At 42.7% G+C, this 15,708-nt stretch overlaps 1 protein-coding gene across 1 annotated transcript in view; it reads right to left on the bottom strand.

Annotated features, from left to right (window-relative positions):
* CDCA2 (cell division cycle associated 2) overlaps nucleotides 1–14,453 on the bottom strand; it is a gene marked incomplete at both ends in the record, with an annotated part of 34,912 nt that extends 20,459 nt beyond the window's left edge. The window contains 4 exons of the mRNA XM_084245573.1: nucleotides 2,447–2,646; nucleotides 4,769–4,919; nucleotides 12,494–12,648; nucleotides 14,267–14,453. Coding sequence (XP_084101699.1) covers nucleotides 2,447–2,646; nucleotides 4,769–4,919; nucleotides 12,494–12,648; nucleotides 14,267–14,453 — 693 coding nt within the window. The remainder of the gene's footprint in view (nucleotides 1–2,446; nucleotides 2,647–4,768; nucleotides 4,920–12,493; nucleotides 12,649–14,266) is intronic.
* Nucleotides 14,454–15,708: the final 1,255 nt, after the last annotated feature.

The raw sequence follows: 15,708 nt of genomic DNA, 5'->3' as shown, positions 1-15,708 counted from the left end.
TTATTATTATTTTTTAAGATTTATTTATTCATACATACAAGAACCAGGGTACAGGCCACATGTGCGGGAGAGTGAGAGGATTCACCAGAGACAGAGTTGGGAACAGAACAGGCAGACTGACTGAAATACACTGCTGGGGGGAGCAGCAAGTGTGACAGGAGAGGTCTGCCGCACCATGTGGGATTCTCCCCAGCCGGCCAGTATCAAAACCACGCTGCAGAGGCTGCAGACAGCTTCACAGCGCTGCGCTCAACTGCCTGCGCCCTCAGGGGAGGCCCCAACCAAAATTCTAAGGAACAATTATTATTGGTACTGTGGGGTGATTATTTTACATATTAGCTAGAATCCAGCAGAAGACATTATAATGTAACTCTGAAATAGAGATGAAACCTACTAGATCCTGAAGATTCTTCAATGACTATCATTTTTATTATGTCAGTCTAAATAAGATCAAAAGAAGGTGCTGCACCTGTGTGACAGAGAAGGTGCAAAAGATTCAATGCTAATGGCATTAGGTGTTTCCTCTCACTGAAGAAACGGGAACTTGCTGGACTAACAGTATAAGAGAGAGTCAGCCATGAGAGAACCAGCTCCCCACTGACATTAGAGTGAAGGTCAAGAATCTTCAGAAATATTATTTAATTCATGTTAGTGTCTTTGGTCATCTTGACAGGCTATAGGTAGTTACAAGCAACAAAAACCCCTACAGTTACTTGAAACAAGTGAACAGAGCAAATAAACTAATTGCTATACAGCACCCTTCTTCTTAGCCAGGATTACAGCAGCTAAGGGCAGCAATACCGAAGTGCAAGATCCTCAGCCTAAAGAGCACCGTCCATACGTAATCTTCACCTAATTTACCAGCTATGTATAAACAATACGCTCATCTGTCTGCCTCCCTCAGCTCAATGGCAGGATGTGATTCTCACTCTTGTACCATGAGCATCCAGAACAGCAGCCTATAGGCAGAGACCACAGGACTTAATCTCCTCTCAGAAAGTGTTCTTCATAATCAAAAGCAACACATTTATCAAAATGGTCTCTAATAACAAACCAACTAGCAACAAACATTAACTACTAGGACACACACACACACACACACACACACACACACAAGCATGTGTGTAATTCAAAACCTGTGATATAGCAATATAGCAGAACTAGTTACTATCACTGAAAAAGGGTCTCAGCATTATTTCAACATTCTTAAAACTGCCTGGTCAGCACTACCTCACACCATACACAAAAATCAACTCAAAATGGATTAAAGAACTAGACATAAGACCTGAAACCATAAAATACATAGAAGGAAATATAGGCGAAACACTACGGGATTTGCACATCAAAGACATCTTTACAGACACATCACCCAAAGCAGTGATAGTGAAGGCAAAGATAAACAGCTGGGACTACATCAAATTAAAGAGCTTCTGCACAGCAAAAGAGACAATAACAAAAACAAAGAGAAACCCCACCAACTGGGAGAACATTTTTGCACCCAACACTAATGATAAAGGACTGATCACAAAAATCTGCAAAGAGCTGATGAGACTCAGCAACAACAAAGAAAATAATCCAGTCAAAAAATGGGCAGAAGAGCTAAAAAGAAACTTCTCTGAAGAGGAAATGCATATGGCCAACAGACATATGAAAAAATGTTCAACATCACTTGTAATCAGGGAAATGCAAATCAAAACTACCATGAGATACCATCTCACACCAGTGAGAATGGCACATATTAAAAAAACTAGCAATAACAAATGTTGGCGAGGGTGTGGAGAAAAAGGAACTCTTTTACACTGTTGGTGGGAGTGCAAACTGGTCCAACCACTATGGAGAGCTGAGTGGAGATTTCTGGACCTACTAAACATAGAGCTTCCATATGATCCAGCAATTCCACTCCTAGGTATTTACCCAAAGGACACAGAAACATCAATTCCAAAGAACACCTGCACCCCTGTTTATAGCAGCACAGTTTACAACAGCTAAGCTTTGGAAACAACCCAAATGCCCAAAAATAGATGACTGGATCAAGAAGATGTGGTACATATACACCATGGAATATTACTCAGCATTCAAAAAAGATAAACACATGCAATTTGCAGCAACATGGATGGCGCCGGAAGGGATCATGCTCAGCGAAATAAGCCAAAAAGAAAAAGAAAAATACCGGATGGTCTCACTCATAGCAGGAATCTAGAAAACTTAAATAAGGGACCAGGAAAATGAATATAAGAAAGTGAAAATCAAAATCAACAAAAAACTATGAACCAGAGACACTTTTTGGGGGGTGGGGAGCGGGAGGGGAGGGATTGGGGTCAGAATGGGGCGTTTGCAATTGTATGGGGGAATATAAAAATAAAATTTATTACTTAAAAAAAAAAAAAAAAAACTGCCTGGTCAGAAAGCCAAAGCTTCATTTTTCTGTTTCCAGCAAGTGAATTACCTCGGAAACTTTGGCAAGAGATGTTTCAGCAGCACATATTCTGTCTGTATTGGCAGAAGTGACAACACTGAAGATCTGGAGGTTAAGTGCATCAGTTAGACTCTCTTCAGAGTTGCTCTGTGAGGATATTCTCCGACGTTTGGATGATAACTTCGCAGGGAACTCAGACTGTTGACACTCACCGACACTTTGTTTTTTGGCTTTTTATAGAAAGTAACATATAACCAAAAAACACAAGCATAAATATTTTCTTATACAACATCACTTTAAAACTTCATATATCATAATAGCAAAATTTAATGTCTGAGTTTATTAATTAAGAGAAACATCTAATACATTCTTTTATCCAAAAAAGGTACTATAACTGAAAGGCAAGAAAACATGACTACTAAAAAATAATAAATTTAACTGCTAGAAATAATGTTTTTCAGACTTTATACTAAGTCATGCTAAAAAATACACTGGAATTTTTGAGATGTTACCTTATTCTGTCTTCACATTTACAATGAAATCTTTTGAACATTTTAATGGTAGTAATTCTATTCTAATGCTGGCTTTGCTTATATTATGTGTGATTTTATGAAAAAGCCACAACATGCCTCAGTTCTTCCTAAAGGTAACAAATCATGTTCCTACAAAAAGGTAATTTAATCATCAGCAGACCTCTAGTGGTTATGTAAATAAAATACTTAAAAATTCAGGAAAACATAAATTACAAACTACATATACAAAGAGTATTGGTAGTGGATCACGCACAGAAGAGGTAGAAGAACTGGACTTAAGTCTCCGTAGCACACTGCATGCAGGCAGGTCCTGAAATGTATTTGAAGATGGTTCAAGAAACCAAAGCAGAATCATTTGGAACACTGGGGTGCAGAGGTTGTGACAGTTACAGTAAGGACAAGATTTTGTCTAATTCTGGTGTTTGAAATGCTTTGTACTTAGAAAATCAAAAGTGGCAGATAAAATAACCCAATGAGGGCCTCCTCGGTGGCTCAGTGGGTTGAGGGCAGCACTGTGAAGCTGTCCACAGCCTCTGCAGCACCGGTTCGATTCCCAGATGGCCAGGGAGATTCCCACATGGCGAGGCTGACCTCTCCTCTCTAGCCTACTACTCCCCTCAGCAGTGTACTTCGGTCCTTCTGCTGTTTTGCTCCCTACTCTGTCTCTGGTGAATTCTCTCACCCTCCCGCACCACTGGCCTGTAACCCAGTGTTTGTATAAATAAATCGATCTTTTTTAAAAAATAAATAAATAACCCAATGAATTACAACCTATAAGTTATGGTCAAGAATATGCCCAGATTAGACACATCAATTTATAAAGTCATTGGGTACTTGATATTCATACAAGTGCTTGCCAAACTTAATAATCCTTTAAATATCAAGGTTTTCACATTCAAAATTAGCTCATAAGTTAAAATGATCTAATCAGTCCCAACATTTTTAACACTTAAAACTTAACGTGGGGGCCTCCCTGGTGGCGCAGCGGTTGAGCACTGGGTTGCTAAGCTGCCCACAGCCTTTGCAGCGCCGGTTCGATCCCCGTCTGCTCCCCGGCCACTGGAGGAGGGTCCCACATGGCGCGCAGACCTCTCCTGCCCCCCGCTGCTCCCCTCAGCAGTGTACTTCGGTCCTTCTGCCTGCTCTGCTCCCCACTCTGGCTCTGGTGAATTCTCTCACCCTCCCGCGCTTCTGACTGTACCCAGTGCTTGTATAAATAAATAAATAAATCTTTAAAAAAAAAAAAAAAAAAACTTAACGTGGAAATATACATTTAGGAATGCTTGATATTAGGGCTTTTCCCCCAAGAAAAACCAGAAATCCAGATTTTTTTTTTTTTAAACTGAATCCTTTTATAGTCACAGTTCCTTTTTTTTATTTATTTATTTATTTATTTATTTCTACATACAAGAACTGGGTGGTACAGGTCAGAGGTGTGGGGAGTGAGAGGATTCACCAGAGACAGAGTGGGGAACAGAACAGGCAGACTGTCTGAAATACACTGCTGAGGGGAGCAGTGGGCGAGACAGGAGAGGTCTGCTGCGCCATGTCGGTCAGCTACCTGGCCGGGGATTGAACTTGCGCTGCAGTGGATGCTGATTGCTTCGTAGGTTGCGTCTTAACCCCTTGTGCCACCAGGAAGGCCCCCTAGAAATCCATATTTTTGTATGAAATGTCCCAAAGTTTAACGTCAGGCTTCATTTAGAAATAGAATTGTGCTATGAAGGGCTACTTTCACACTATGAAATTAATTTTTTTATATATAGCAGAGGCCCATGTAAACAAGTAAGTTCAAAGTGACTGAATTCTTTCTACTTACGCATGTCTGCTGTCTCAAACTCTCCTCCTGCCTCTGAGAATTCAGGGTCGTCAGTCATTTTCTCATTTTCCTTTATGGAGCAAAAAGCTGACTGGAAGGAGGATAATCGTTCCCTTAAAGAATTAACATTTCGATACAGACCAGGGCTGCTCTGTGGAAATACAGATATGAAGAGGGTATTATAAGTCAAATTAAAGTTTCTATAGTTGAGGCCTATAAACACTGAATCTAAAACTAAATGCACAGAGGCTTTTCAAAGATCAAAGAGAACTGGGGAGTGGAGCGCAGCACCCCGCCCTTGTCCTGGAGCCTCACACAGCTAGCTGGGATGTGCACTGACATCACTGCAGTTTCCCTACTGCGCCTCCCATTTTTAGCAAAACCTGAGCAAAGAGGAAGAGCCTCACGCCACACATGGCTGTGGAGCTCCAGGATGGTCAACGCTGATGTGAACAGATCCATGAGCCAGACAAGTCTGGAGGCAATGGGAAACTCTTCCAAAAGGCACCAGACAAAACACATCCCCAGTTATCTGGGGACCAACCAACTCTTAAAAAGGATTATTTTTGGCTCTCGTTCATATCTTAGAACACAAAACCTTAGACAGCGTTAGTAGATCAAATTTGCAGGAAAGATGTTTCCCACACAAATGCTTGAGAGAGGTGAGTCCAAGAGACGTGGAGAACACCAGAAAAAACTGAATCCCGGAACTGGGACAAGGAAGAAGGAAAGGAAGAACCTGCCTATTTGGAAATTTTTACCAAAAGGTCTGCTAAAAGTAACTATTGAAAATCATCTGCATGATGCCTTTGTCAAGCATAGGTCCCAGGTTATGGAGTTGAATCCAAGCTATTCTAACTACTCATTGCCATCCACACATCCTTTCTGATAGACACCCACCCTCTCATCTACCCTCTCCCCTTTGGCTTTCCCCAGCTAAGTGGTCCTGATTTCATGAAACCTCACCTCTTTAGAACTGAAAGCCATTCATTGAAAATACAGAGCCAAACTGTTGGTCTAATAAGCATAGGAGCACTCTAGAAATCATGCTAACAGGATTTTAGCCAGAGTCAAGAAATTCACACTAACCGGGATAGAAATGTCAGATAAATCCAAGCAATAGACAATTTAAGAATTCAGTTTACCACAGAAATGAATTAGCAATTAAGTTCTTTATCCAGGTTTTTTTATTTTATTTTTTTTTTCCTTGAACATTCAGACAAACATAGTGCCACTATTTGGAGACAGTGACAATTTGAAAAAATTATATCAGCAGGTAAACATTAAAGTAAAAAATTACCTCCCGCTAAGGGATGGAAGAAAATCAGTTAAGATCTTGAAGTCATGTTTGATGGTGAATCTCTCACATGCTTGATTCTTTTCCCAGTTAAATACATTCATAAAACAAATGCTATTACATAATAAGAGAACATATGAAATTCAAATGTAGTTGATGATGTAAACCTTTATGACATAAACAGCACAGGACATTCATAATTTGAGGCACTTTGAAAACTACTTAAAACAAATTAAAATTTCCCTTAGCAAAACTGTTTCTTATCTATTTCCTGATAGAGAATGAGAACAAGGTTCATATGTAAAAAGCAAATGAAACATTCAAAATGTACTTCTTTTTGGTATTTTTGTCACATCAATTGTGTTGGTCACGCAATAGCTCTCCTTCCATGTACCAGAAATGGTTTCAGGAGCTCAGCATACAGGTGAGAAATTACCTTCTTGAGTGAAATTCTGAAAACATATTAATATAGTTTCAGGCACAGCTGCTATTGAGAAAACAGAAATAATGTGATTAACTAAAAGTGCTGCTTTAGCTTGCTCTCTACCTAAGTCACAACTGAAAACAATATAATGAGAAATTAGTGGTTAAGAGAAGATATTTTGGGTGGGAGGGCATTCTGAAGAACAAGAACAAAGGCCTCCAGCAGAAACAGGCTGTGGCAGGAAGGTCAGGTTGCCCAAGGAATGGCAGGAGTTGGGGAGATGAGCGGGTCAGGCAGGGCTCAGAACAGAGGGGGCAATAAAGACTTTAAGAAGGGACTTCGGGGCCTCCCCAGTGGCGCAGCGGTTGAGCGCTGGGTTTCGAAGATGCCCGCGGCCTCTGCAGCGCCGGTTTGATCCCCGGCTGCTCCCCGGCCACCAGAGGAGGGTCCCACATGGCGCGCAGACCTCTCCTGCCGCCCGCTGCTCCCCTCAGCAGTGTACTTCAGTCCTTCTGCCTGCTCTGCAACCCTCTCTGGCTCTGGTGAATTCTCTCACCCTCCTGCACTTCTGACTGTACCCAGTGCTTGTATAAATAATAAATAAATCTTTAAAAAAAAAAAAAAAAAAAAAAAAGAAGGGACTTCGATTTAATTCTACTCTTAACAGGAAGCAGTGAGAAAGTTTGTTTTTTTGTTTAAAGATTTATTTATGCATACAAGAACTGGGGTACAGGCCAGAGATTGGGAGGGCGGTGAGAGGATCCCCCAGAGACAGAGTGGGGAACAGAACAGGCAGATTGACTGAAAAACACTGCTGCGGCGAGCAGCGGGTGAGAAAGGAGAGGTCTGCTGTGCCATGTGGGTTGCTCCGTGGCCGCCGGGGATCGAACTCGTGCTGCAGAGGCTGTGGATTGCTTCATAGTGTGGTGCTTACACCCTTGCACCACCATGGAGGTCCCATGAGAAGGTTTTTAAGCAGCAGAATGAATGAATGCCTTGATTTCTATTTTAACTGTGTCCTTGACTGCTCAGTGAAATGATGGCTGTATTAAGGAAGGTGGGAAGTAAAGAAAGTAGTTAGAAGAAAGCAGTTGGTGATCCAGGCAGGAATCACAGTAGAGGTGAAGAAGTGGAGCTTCAGGGACATAGGAATTGCAGGTAGATGTTGGAAATGGAGCCCAAAAGATGGCAAGTTAGATGTGGGAGATGGGGAAGAATGAACAAAGCAGACAGGTTAGAGTAGCTTGCGTAACTGGAAGATTGTGGCATGTATTAACTGGGGAAGTGGACTAGAGAACTGGTGGGGAGTAGAAACTGTAGCTTGGTTGTGGTCGTCTAATGCTTATTAGAACACCCAAGTGGAAATGATGACTAGGCAACTATTATCTCCAGGTCTTGAGTTCTAGGGAGCTTTGGGCCAGTTACACATAATTTTGGGCCATCAATCTATAGATGATGTTCAAAGCCATGAGAATGGGTTAGACTGCTTAAGGAAAGCAAAAAAGGCAAAGGAAGCATTACCTCAAGCATTTTTAAGGAAAAAATTGAAAAAATAGTTGGAACCAGCAAATGAAACAGTAGACATGACCAGTGACACAGGTCAGTGTGGTATCCCAGAAACCAAGTGAACACTGTTTTCAAGAGAGTGTGGTAAAACCTACCAAGAGTTACTAAAGTTACCTCTTCTTACTAAAGAAGAATACCTAGATTTAATCTTTGTCTTGACAAAGCGCAGACTATCTGGCCAATGATGACAGGTCCTTTTAGTGAATGGCAGAAACAAAAGCCCTAGTGGAGTGGCCAGCAGTAGAGGACGGGAGGGAAGGAAGAACAAGTCCTGTGCAGAGACCTTTACTGTAATGGAGAGGCACAGAAATGGGACACCACAAGGGTCTAGGAACAGTTAAGAGACACTGAAGTTATCCTTAACTGCAGGAGAAAAATCAGCTCAGAATAACATACATGGCCACAATACTGTAAACATCTAATACTGGCGTGACCAAGCTACAGGGAAGGTACAGAGGAAGGGAAGCAATACGTATGTGTATAACAAAAGAGGCCTCCCTGGTGGCCTAGAGGTTAAGTCTCAGCGCTATCATCTCTACAACTTCAGTTCTACCTCCAGTCAGGGAGTTAACCCACATGGAGCAGCAGACCTCTCCTGTTTTGCCCACTGCTCCCCTTAGCAGAGTATTTCAGTAAATCTGCCTGTTCTGCTCCCCACTCAGTCTCAGGTGACTCCTCTTACCACCTCCAACTCTGACCTACACCCCAGTTCTTCTATGCAGGGAAAAAAAAAAACAAAAAACCCAGAGGTATGAAGAAGAGGAGTAATTCTTCACTGTCCATGGTGAAAATCTACAGTTAATGCTTAACATTGAAAGATTACGAAATAGCAGAAGCACCATGGTATTAAGAGAGAGATACCAAAAGCACCAGCTAAAAAAGAAGAAAATGGAAGCTCTGAAAAAGGACAAATGTGAGGAAAAGGAAGTTATATGATGCTGTTTTTATTTTTAAAAGAAAGAAAAACCCTATAGGGCCAGTTGATTGTTTAAATACCTGCCTACATGATACCTATATTTATATAAAATTCTTAAAACTTCAGAAAAGTACTGGTGAGAAAATTTCACACCATTGGAATATGGACTCTAGTAGGGAAATGGTAAGATAATGTGGGGGAAAACCATGAAAGGAGGTAAGAGCAATAGTTTAGGAGGCTTCGATGAGAGAACTATTAAGGCAACTTAAACAGATGAAACGCAGGGAGGAGAGATCGCAGAGAAAGATATCAACAATGATACACCATCAAGTGCCGCCTAAGAGGATGGCTGTGGCAGGGGAGAGAACAAGGTCACTGGCGTGATAGAAGTCGGGACCTGCAATGACCCGGATGCTGGACTGGCCCTTGTATATGCTGATACACTCAATAAAGAAAACAAGACAATGCTGGAATTTTCCCCTCTAAAGTGTTTTTTTTCCCCTGAGATGGAGAAAATCTGCAGAATTATTTAAGCGTATAGGCCCTTATACTTTACCAAAAACACCCAAAATGTTCCACTAGTTGATCTGAGAACATGTCAGTAGATTAGAACATGTAACTATCTTAAATTGCTTTATTCATGCATTCAGTGGACTTGTTGATCAAGGAAAGAGAAGGAATGAGAACTGAAATATTAAGTTGTAATAATCACTAAAACAAAAACCTCAAGGGCATTTACAACAGAGGCAAATCTCAGCGGTGAAAGGCCAATTAGTGACTTGTTCACAAAAACTCAAAAGTCCTTATTTTTTAACAATCCTGGATTCTAGAAATATATATTCAAGTAATTCTTTAAGTACAGTCATGATATATTTGGCTGTGGTAATAACATATATCTTTAAAAAAATGAGAGGAAAAAAATTAAAGCAAATATGGAATGTCAACAAAAAATGACTTAGGCCTGAGAGCTGAAGCTGAAATGAAGAGAAGCTCTTTAGTGTGGTTTGACAACAGGAAACAAGCAGACCTGCTGCAGACCCCCCATGAGGCTCTGGTATCTAAACAAAAGCAATAGGTAGGACTCACAACAGAAACAACTTTGAAACTAGCAGCAGCCCTGGAACCCACAGATCCCTCCACAAACAAGAAAGGTTTATCACTGAACTTTACATAAACTATAACCCTTTTTAAAATCTCTGTATTTATAAATATATGGGCTGAGACAGTACAGAATATGTCAAACTGTAAGGCTGTTTTTTTATGGTTTGACTAAGACAAGTATTTTTTCATGCACATAATTCATTTTTTACAATGAGCAGTATGTCTTGCCTGCCAACAACAAAAAAGACCCCCATATACTGAATATCAAATAACCCTAAACCGTGAAATATAGTAATTTTAATACCCTCTGCAGACTTTAACAAATCAGATAACCAAATAATTATCAGTTAAACTGTAAATATTCCCATGTTAACTATATGAAATTAATTATAACAATAATCAAGCTGTTATCATCACATAATCTGTGCGTGTCTCTCTTTCCTCACAACTTTTGATTACAGAGAGTTTCATGTGCTGTAAAGTCCAAAACAGGGGGGAGAGGAGCCTTTGCTTTTCCGAGGGGACACAGATATTCAGGACTTTTGAACTCTAGGAAGAGCTGAAGGCAGAAGGCTGTGCACCATAACTGGAATTTTTCCAAGTTTTCCCAACAAACAATGAAACTTTCACTATATTCCAATGAAAAAGTGAACTTATTGTCCCATGTGGAAATGCTGTCCCACCTGGAAATCAATGTTGAACATGGACTTTGAAAGAGTTATGAGATACTGAATGGCTTTCCAGAGGAGTTTTCTATTTTGCAAACTTTTTTCTAGTTAATATCCACTTTTCTGTGATGAGGGAAAGCACAAACCCAGAACCTGCACACTGAGCTCCGAGTAAGATTTTTAAAGTATTCTACTTTTAAATATGAATAATGAAGGATCACAGCCATCTGGAGAAAGAGCTAAGCATGAGACAGAGTCTGAAAAGCCAGGCCACAAAATGGAATCTGTAGGAAAAGAGATGCCATAAAATGAGGAAGAAAACTTCCAAGAGAACTGTCATGTCCTCAACAATCCAAATGAAAGACACCCATTCATGAAATTTTATAATACCAGAAACAGAGCTTCCAGAATCGAAAAAGCGGGCCACATAAAGGATGGGGAACCAAAATACTTGTTGAATGAATGAATGAGTGGAATCTTGACCTCTGTACAGTCACATTTCCAAAATTGATGGAAAATATTTCCAAAATAGATTTCTACACTAGATTAGAACAACAATTCCAATGTGGTGGTAGAGTAAAATTCATCGGATATGCAGAGGATTCAAGGACTCAGGATTGCTGGGATCTGTAGACAAACTTTGAGAACCACTGTACTATCCTCTACAGCCTCATGTACAGTGGTAAAGCAGTTGCAATCTAAGGGTATTTTAAAATAGGAAGTCCAATATCAAAAGAGTAAAAGTTGTCATTCTTCAAGAAGGGTAAGCTGGCACTATGCCTTTCATAGTAAGCCTTTACAGAAACATTATGTAAATCCTACTAAATACTTTCAACTTTTTTTAGAAGCTGTATACTTGCAAAAATCTCAAAAAAATATCTGAGGTCTTCCCCATCATCAGACAAATAATTTTCTCCCTGCCATCAGGTTGTCCCACATATCATTTTGTTTCGGGGGACTCTTACCCCTCCATGCCAACACATGATGTCATGAAAAAACTAGTGACTTAGAGAAAACGGATTAAAAGGAAAAGGTCCAGAAACACTGCCTTCCCTCATCATGTTAGGGGGAAAAGGATGTCCCAAAGCAAATTCCATATAGGCTTTGTGGACTCCACCCCCACCCCAGGTCAAAGCCAAAGACACTGGGAACTCCAAATCCCATCACCACCAAAGGGAAGGTGGCTGGGACCTGAGGGTGGGGCTAAGCAGCCAGGTGGATACAAAAGGCAGACACGTGGGCTTTGGGGGCTCTCCATTTTTTGGGCTCGCGGCCAGCTCGCAGCGTCCAGCCAGCTCTGAGAGTGACTTTGGGTTTCCAGGTCGTCGGATCGGGTAGGACGCATTAAAGACTTTATTTCCCTATTTTCTCCCTGAGTTGTACATTTTCCTTATTTCTTTTTCTCTTGTAAATAAACCTTTTATTAACCCTTTTGTGTGTGTCTGTAGTAGAGTATTCATAAGTCCCTTTAAAGCGCGCGGGTGAGGACCCACAGCCAGGAACCCGTTTAATATCGGGGTTGCTCTATAACAATCACAGGAAAGTAGACGTTAACTAGAAAAAAGTTTGCAAAATAGAAAACTCCTCTGGAAAGCCATTTAGTATCTCATAACTTTTTTAAAATCCATGTTCAACATCACATTATGCTAACTGCACATTCTCTATAACATAGAAAGAAAAATCTCTCTCCAGATCTAAGCTAAAACATTTTCCCCAGAAGAATCTAAAACAAAATCCAGAAAAAAAATCATACCTGAAAAGGGGAATTGTGCACTAAAGGAGACTTCCCTGCATTTTTCAAATTCCGCTGCTGAGCAATGAATCGAATAAGATGATTTGTTTCAGGAGAACCCCGAGCACCAACTGTAGAGCGACGTCTGGATTTTTTAAGGTAGGATGATGACTTTCCTATAACGAAAATTCTCCTTTTAGTAACTTTGCATCATAACATTTTGTTTCAGGTGTGCATCACTAAAATTATCAACATGTATGTACGTCATCAAATTCATCAGTAAAAGTCCAATTCCATCCTCCATTATACAATGGATCGCTAATATCCAATTTTACCAATCCTTGTGGGCCCCGACAGTGGCTATTTGCTCATACAGTCTAAAAGTTTATTTCTGTTTTATTTAGTTCTTCTGTTTGCATGTTTTCTCTATGTACCACATGAGACTGAAGACTCTCTTTTAAATTGGATCAATACAAGAAACCAGGGCCTGAATTGCAGTGATATACCACTCTGAGAGGGAACATGATAAGCAGGTGGTACAGAAATCTAGAGAATTATGGGCAAAGTGGCTCCTACAGGATCAGCTGGGCAGGGGTATTTGCCCTGCTGATTTATTTATCAACAGCCCCTGGCACATGGAAGGTATTTATTGGGGAAAAAAAAACAAGAGCAAATGTTGGGATAAACACAAGAGCACATGTTGGGATAAACACAAGAGCACATTTTAAGGTTCCCATTCTCTGCCCAGAGGTGGTCATGACTGGCCTTGGACTAAGAGAAAAGCTCTCCACCTGGGCACAGGTAAGCTCACGCTCTTCATTCCTCCAGATCTTTTGTTTCTCGTAGATACCTACGTACCTTCAGCACACCACCCTGAATTCTGACCATACACCTAAACATAAAAAATAAATCCACCTTTTTAAAGGTCTACCTGTGATGTTCTCGATGAGAATAGAGAATGGTGTGTCACTCTGGTCTTGCCTCACTCATGTGTTACCTAGGTGGAGACTTTGATTTTCAAATCCCTCATTTATCCTCACTTTTACAATGTTTTTCTCTAATTCCATTCTCATTTTCCTTTCTTCTCTAAATCAGATTTCACAAATGGATTTTATTTCGGCTCCTTAAAGGAGATTAGCCCAAGTCCATTTTCTATTTGTGATTTCGAAGGAGGTATACCCCAATCTTTCAATGTTCTATATATTTCTTTCTTTCTTTTTTTTTTTTTTTAAAGATTTATTTATAAAAGCACTGGGTACAGTCAGAAGCACGGGAGGGTGAGAGAATTCACGAGAGCCAGAGCAGGCAGAAGGACTGAAGTACACTGCTGAGGGGAGCAGCGGGAGGCAGGAGAGGTCTGCGCGCCATGTGGAACCCTCCTCTGGTGGCCGGGGAGCAGCCAAGGATCGAACTGGTGCTGCAGAGGCTGCAGGCAGCTTCGCAACCCAGCGCTCAACCGCAGCGCCACTGGGGAGGCCCTCTATATATTTCTTAATTGCCCTTCAGCAATCTCTAATTTAGGCCAGACATCACTGAACATAAGGGCATCACTTAAGTAATCACTATATCCCATGCATCATGTCAAAAACTATTAAAAATTCACACACACATCCTTCTCCAGTATGGGCGAGAACCACAGCTCTCACTTAGCAATGTTACCCCAGTGGTCCCATGCAGCTATGTCTCCTTAATGAAGAAGGCTGCAGAGGCAATCAACTTAGACAGACATACAAAACTCTTAAAGTTATGTTTAAAACTTTAAAAGCACTGGAGTAGAATGACAGCTTCTCTTACCTGAAGAGTTTTTTACAAAGCTTTCAGGTGTGATTCCCAATTGCTCTACAGTTAGAGTGGAAAAGTTCATAGGCGATTTAAAGGTGTCTGCTGTGCAAAGATTAGGAGTCACTTCTGCTGCTTCCTTATGAGGAGTTACAAATTTACTGCCCAACGTGAAAGAGGCCTTTTCTGAAAGAGACAACATGTTATGAAGGTGAACTGTCCATATCAAGACAATGCCCGAGAATGCAACTCCACAGAGAGGCCAGAAAGAGATCACTACATACCACCATCAATAATGGCAGACTCTTTGGTTTCAGGGGACTCCTTGCCTTCGGAAGTGGTATCCACCTAGACAGTTAAAAAGGCGACGAAAAATTACCCTCAAAGTTAATGTGACCCAATCGAAATCCTCAACCAAGACTGACTCCCAATGCACTCCACACTGCCATGAAAACAGACGTCCAGAGACTACTTTGGGGACTCAAAATAAAAAGGGAAACTGCTAGAAGCCATTTGCTTTTCGACCTTAGGGAACATCTGGATCCCCTGGCGTCCCTGCTCAGGATGGATGCGGGTTTGCAAATGCCCAGGAATCCTACCCCGGGGGGTTGCGGGGACCCCTGAACCTGCAGTTTGCAGGAGCCCGCGAAAGGACCCGGCGCAGGGCACGGGAGGACACTCGGCCCGGGAGCGGGCCCAGCGGCAGACCCCCGAGCGGCCGCGCCGAGCCTGAAACCCCCCCGACGCCCGCCCTACCTCGCTCCGGGCTCGGATCGCCTCTCGGGCTCGGCTCTCCACGCTCGGCCGCAGGTGGCCGTCGGCCGCCCCGCGCCGGTCTGGCTCCCCGGTGCCGGAGGGCGCGCTCTGGAGGAGACCGCGGCCCGCCAGGCAGGGGCGGCCCAGGCCGCAGACTCCCCCGGGCCCCGCAGCCCGACCACGCATCCCCCCGCCGCCGCCGCCGCCCGCCGCCCGATTCAAATCCCCGGCCCCGCCCCGCGGCGCCCGGCGTTACTCAGCGATGGCGACTCCGCCGCGCCCGCCGCCCGCACGTGTCCGCGCGCGCCGAGAACCCTCCCAAGCCCCCCGCGCGCTGTCCCCGGGGGCAGCGCAGCCCCGCGGGCGAGGAGAGGCGGCCCCGGGCGCCGCAGCCCACCCTGGCCGGAGAGCGCGGCGCCGACCACGAGCCCGCGGGGACTACTTTCCGTGAGAATCTTGCGGAGGAACCCGCTGGACGGTGTTTGAAGAAAGGTATCCTCACCTTTTGATTGGATGCTGCAAACTTCGAAAAGAATCATTGCACCAATCCTGACAGAATGTCCGGCAGGTTTTTACCCAATCAGCCAGTCCCAACTGCGGCCGTTCCTTTGTGGGCGGAGAGAGTGGGCGGGGTTACATCCGGCAGACGCTCACTGGGGTTGGTCATTTCCAGTTCTCCACCTCTTCCCTAAACCCCGCCT

Source organism: Talpa europaea, assembly GCF_964194135.1.
Source record: "Talpa europaea genome assembly, chromosome: 10".
In the NCBI taxonomy this organism is placed as follows: Eukaryota; Metazoa; Chordata; class Mammalia; order Eulipotyphla; family Talpidae; genus Talpa; species Talpa europaea.
The sequence above is the reverse complement of the archived record's forward strand: the minus strand, read 5'-3'. Positions and strand labels throughout refer to the sequence as shown.